Here is a 6,000-nt window from a genome sequence, read left to right as displayed (position 1 = left end):
TTTTCAAATTATCTTAAGATTTGTGAGTTTTGGCAAACGTCTCACAAATGCCTAAAGAAATTAAAGTTCAAATGAAGGAAGTTTGTTGTTTAAATAAAAACCAAATCTCGCAGATCATTCTACAATATTTGGTCAAAAGTAACAGATGCTAAGATCGAACGGGTTCAATAATCTCTGTTCCAAATCAGTAAAAACGTAAATTGTGTAAATTGTGTAACGAGTGTAGTATACAAAAGATGGTTAAAATGCTGCTCCATGAGGCACGGCAACAAATAAGGCTAACACGCCCTGTGATTTCAATTGAAGGAAGAAGCTATCTAATCCTAGATTCCTAAAGCTTCATAATTCATCATGAAGTTTCTACAACAAAAAATTAGATGTTCCATGGAGTGGACTCGATACATATTCAACAAATCAGTAGTAAAAATAATATTATTATAAGACATTTGAGATAAATATCCAACAGAGTCAAATAAAAAGAATGTTACAACTTACAAGAATCTTTGGCACTTCCACCACATTAGCAGCTACAAATAACTTATTCAAAGGGTGGGCACAACAGAAACAAATTCACATCCAGTTATATTTTAGCTGGTACAAACTTAAGCTAACTATTTACACGGCTGTAACCATGGTCCAGTTAGGTTAAAACACCTACCAAAAACCATCTTTTGCCATTTTCAGAAACTCACAAAGCGTGATGGTCGGGAGCTCGTTTTTACCCGCTTTCTTCTTCTTGATTTTGGTCATCTTCAACACCTTTGCACCTTTGGTTTCGTTCTCAGTTGTTGACACCAAATTGTAAAACTGTCAATAATAAAGAAAATTTAGGGAGTGTTCGCATGCACATTTGAGAAGTAGCCATGTGAGTTGTGGCATTAAGTAAGTTGAGAACATTCAAGACTAAAAGTGGTAGGACTGTAAACGAACCAAACATTCAGTGAACCATTTGGTGGGAAGTTTGTTTATGTTCATTTATTTAATAAATAACCGAACATGAACAAATTTTTGTGTTTATTTAGTTAAACGAAGAAACATGAGCACATGTCTTGTTCTTTCTTTTATGTCCATTCATCTACGCTAGTTTATGTTCGTTTGATTACGTTTATTTTTGTTTGTTGGCTTACGTTTGCTTAAGTTCGCCGGTTAATATATTCATTTATTTTTTTATCCTCACTACAATTTAGTCTAGGTTTAGCTAATTTTTTAGCCCAACGGACTGATGTTCACGTTTACTTTTAACTGATTATCGCACAGTTATGTCCGTTCACCTATGTTCGTTTGTTTACGCTCATGAACCATTTATTTATACTATTAACAAACAAACACGAACATTTATTAGCGAACAAACACGAGTAACAAGCCCCTGTTCGTTTAATTGTTTGTGTTCAACTGTTTGCTCGCTTAAAGTTAAACGAATGAACTCTAACTGATAATAATTTTAGTAAAAACTTTCAGAAAAAGATCTATATTTTACCTCACAAACACCATGAAGTAACAGCCTATGAAACGGATCTTGTGCATACATCACAAGAACCTCCTCATTAGCTGCCTCTGCCACAAAGGCACGTATGTTCACCTGAAAACAGTACACGTATCATATCATACACTATGATTGTAAAATATATATATGATTTGAATAATAATAAAAATAATATAGTTATTTCATTGTAAAATACCTCAAAACCATTAACGAGTTCTGGAAGAAAACTCCGGCGAAACGCCTCTCGAGTCCTGCAGTCAACCCTATGCCATGCGGTCAACGCAGCTATCTTATCAGCATCCACATTGCTTTTCTTCTTTGATGATAAACCTTTAAGTGCCTCTAGTGCACCAGCCTACATAGGAAAATATTAAAAGATGAAGCATTAAATACAGATATAACGAAACATAACGTGTCGGGTCTTTGTTCATTTTATTTATAAATAACGAAACCGTACCTCTTTATCCATGTCTATGTTCCTGAATTTGTCCCACTCTCCCGCATTTGTCATGCTAAAGGCTGACGGTTGGGCCTCATCACCTGTAAAGTGAACCATAAATGAATATCATATTGCCAGGTAAGCAAATAAAGAGCATAACATGGAGGTTAAATGGTTAATATTAAATAAAAATGTATTTAACTTTACTATACATATCCAATTATACATATATTAAAGTGTTTTACCAAAAGGTGGTGGAGCAAACAACCCTCTGATTTCATCTCCAGTCAAACGAGGTACAAGTTCCAGCAATATACGATCATTTATCCATCTACGTGCCCGTCTGTTGCTAACCTGAAAATCATAGTTTTATGAAACTCAAGTTATGTAAAAATTACACACAACGTAAATCACGACTAAAAATTAACTAAATATGGCGGAAACCTTCAAATGGTTAATATTTTATGAAATTCGAGTAATGTAAGAAAGGATATGAGTGAAGAGTTAAGAGCATGTCATATCACATATGTGCAAAGTATCTATCTATGAAGCAACAATTTACTATACCGAAACAAGATCAACAACATCAAACTTCTATATCAGGTGCAGAAACAATCAATAACTAGTCAACAAGATGATAGATTTGCAATCAGATTAGAAATTAAAACAGTTTAAATTCATGTTATCAGTACATACAGGTTTGTTTATTAGGTCAAGATATCAATTCAATCAAAACATACGCATAATCAACACAAATCACATCTTTATTAATCCTGAAAAATATATAATAAAGATCTGTAAAAATCGAAATTACTCTGTCGTTCAAGCTCTCGAGGTATTCGATTTTCTTCTCGAGCGCCAATCCTCGTGATTTAGCATCGCCTGCAAACGAATCGTTTAATTGAACAATTAACGATAAAATTATTTAGGGGAAATTGTATATATACCTTTGGTATGATCAAAGAAATGATCGTGTTCGGCCTGCACAACAACATCAGGAGTCGCCATGATTGAGAATTGATTGAATTGTGCAAGCTGAATGTGAGCCCTAGAAACGACCAGAATATGCTGTGATGCGATGCAGTCGTATGCGGGATGCTTCTTGTGTGTCTATGTATTTCGGGACTCGCCGATTTCGGTCCTCCAATTATGAAAAAAATTGCAAGTTTTACAACACTGTTAAGTAAATAAGCAGGAACTAGGAACTGATTATTATCAACTTCTTTTTTCTCAGCTTATTTTCACCATATTGTTTTTTTCTCTTAACTCGTAAAAGTTTCTGAATCCGTCACTAGACTTATCGGTGTACTTAACTCAATCTTTTATGTTTGTAAATGGCAACGCAATTTAAATAATCTTCTTTTTTCTAGTTTGGAAAAAATATGGTATCGAATATGTATAACACTTGACGGATCCGGGATGGTCTGACCAGACCTGGTGTGCCACCTGTAGTTTATCCATAGTGTTTAAAGATATGTACTTTTTTAATATTCCTTCGGAATAAAACAATGACGGGAATTTATTTCAACAGTTATCAGAGTTGAAATTTCAAAAAGTGTCAGTTATTGATTTGTTTTACATTTAAATCCTTTTAATTAATTAATAGCACTGAGAAAAATAAGTATGAATACAGCTATAAGCAATTAAGCATGACCTTGTTCAATCTAACCCATTTTGACATCCTTACTTGTTTTCACCATACCAATTTTTTCCTTGACTTAAAAAAGTTATGAATCTTTCATCGGACTCATTAGTATAAGTAACTCAGAATTTATGTATGAAAATGACTACTTTTGTAAAATATCATTTTTGGTCTATTGATGATAGGGTCACAGACTCATAGGGTAAAACTTGAATATATGCATAGATCTCTGCCTTGGTTAGAGAGAAGTTTTAAATGGTGATCAAATTTGATTTTAGATAAAATTAGACAATGAAAAATTAACATACCATTAATTCGAGATCAAAGAGGTGATCTCTGCGACTCTGCCTTGGTTAGAGAGAAGTTTTAAATGGTGATCTAATTTTTATAAGGCTTGCTATTTAACAATTAACATCCACACAAATCACTTTACGTCGTTGTTTTATTGTGATAGCAGCTCTCTATCCCTTATCTATTTTGCAAGTACTGTTTGAGTTGCTATTGAAAAAAAAAGCACGAGTTCAAACCTCTTGGTTCATATACAATATTAAATGTAATGTTATCCCCAAAAAACCTACTTAAGTGTTTTAAATAATTAAATATAACACACGTTTTTTATTAACATTTACTTTAGTGTTTTTAACATCATGATAACACAAGTTTTTTTATTAACATAAAAAAGAAACAAGAAGATATAAAACTTATACAACATAAAAATAAGTTTTGCTAAAAAATTTTGGGTGATGCTAAACGTACCTTATTTTATACCATTTTTACTGAATGCACATTCCCTTGAACTTATTAGATCAATTACTATTAGCTTTTAACATTATTTATACTAGCATAAATGCCCGCGCGTTGCTGCGGGTATGCGCAAATTATCCCCTCGTATTGTTTTGTAGTGTTTGGTGTGGTGTGTAATGGTTTATCAGTGTGAGCGTGTTGCCGCATTTGCATATGGTTTGTTGGATGTTGTTTTTTTGTGTGGAAGTGCTTACTAAATATTGAAATATGCATATATATTTGATACAATGTGTTTTATGAAATTTGGTAATAAAGTATGTTTATGGGTTTTGTGATTTTTAATCGATATAAAAGATTGAATTTGTGTTAATTGGAGAGTAGTTAGAGTTGGCATTTAATCAAGAGATGAAATAAATGTTCAAGATAAAGCTACAAAGTTGTCAGTCGAATGTTATAGAAGAATAACGATAATAACCATTACACCGATGTGATGTAGTGTAACATTCTATGACAATATCTTTGAATCGTAACGTTATGGAAGGTTGGTGATATAAATTTGCCTTTCTTTCATAATATTTTTCATTTTGTTATCCCTCGAATGTTATAGTAGAATAACGATAATAATATGCTATCTGGATTTGAGGGGTAAATGTAATGAGAAGGCAGGTGATATCATTGTGAGGGACATTAACGGGTTTTGTTTTCTATATTATTAGACATTCTATTATTGTAAGAAGGTGATTACATTGTAGAGTTTTCTTCATCCCATATTAGGTAGAAAAATGTTTCAACAGTTAGCTGTTAAGAAAATATAAGCAATTATTATACCGTCTATTACAATTGTAATGCCGAATTAGATACTAAATATTAATAATTCCTAAGTATCTCAAAAGAGGATCACTTGCTCTCGTAATATTTGCAGGCCCGGATGACGGTGTATAGATTGGTTGCCCACCATGCATCATCCTAATAGTTGTCATTAGTTGTGCAGGCTGGTATAATGGTTACGGGTGCGGGTGGTGCGTCAATACATGCAACATGGTTGTAAAAATCGCGCCTACGCGCCGAGTACTCAATGAGTAATCCCCGCCTAGGCCGAGTTATCGGTGAGCCATCCCCGAGTACTCTCTGACTAAGGCCGAGTACTCACCGACTAAGGCCAAGTACTCCCAACTCCCCAGTCGACCGCCTAGGGTTCGCCTAGCGACTTTAGCAACCATGACATGCAATGTTATTGCCTTCTTCTTTAGTTGGGTTGCTGGTGGGTGTGGATGTTGCTGAGAACTAACAATGTTATCTTTGTTAATAAAAACAAAGTGTACAATTTGTAGTTAAATCATATCAATAGTGAAATATGTTGTGGGTGTCCATGTTTGGTCCTTTCGGACGTTTTCTTATTGAATTCTTTGTTGGAGGAGAACCCGTGTTTGTGTTACTTGTGATGTATGAGTTTTCCTTTTCTCATAGTTTTTTTATAGTGCGGGTTTTGTTTCTTCATTGGCACCTTGTCAAATATGTGAATAGATGAAGGTATCTAGCTAGTGGAGCTTTGTACTAACCATTTTTTAAGAGCTTGGTTTCTTCATCTGTTCCTTGAACCCGGACCGGCAACATCGTTTTTATGAAACGTTGTGATGTGGTTTTAGTAATGTGATATATAGAAGTAAGTCGTAATCGAAGAGAATTTTGCGC

At 34.0% G+C, this 6,000-nt stretch overlaps 1 protein-coding gene across 1 annotated transcript; it reads right to left on the bottom strand.

Moving 5' to 3' along the window:
* Nucleotides 1-430: 430 nt before the first annotated feature.
* LOC143600222 (uncharacterized) lies at nt 431-3,044 on the bottom strand. The gene is made up of 7 exons (XM_077077972.1): nt 2,870-3,044; nt 2,737-2,804; nt 2,168-2,276; nt 1,941-2,023; nt 1,680-1,838; nt 1,478-1,579; nt 431-807 (listed from the first exon to the last, which is right to left on the bottom strand). Exons 1-7 carry the CDS (start codon nt 2,928-2,930, stop codon nt 655-657), a joined length of 735 nt encoding a protein of 244 aa, XP_076934087.1. The 5' UTR covers nt 2,931-3,044; the 3' UTR covers nt 431-654.
* Nucleotides 3,045-6,000: the final 2,956 nt, after the last annotated feature.

This window comes from Bidens hawaiensis, unplaced genomic scaffold, assembly GCF_021521415.1.
Source record: "Bidens hawaiensis isolate Kalapana, Puna unplaced genomic scaffold, B.hawaiensis_p1.1 tig00053810_1, whole genome shotgun sequence".
NCBI lineage: Eukaryota > Viridiplantae > Streptophyta > Magnoliopsida > Asterales > Asteraceae > Bidens > Bidens hawaiensis.
Note: the sequence above shows the minus strand (reverse complement) of the source record. Positions and strands in the feature narration are given on the sequence as shown.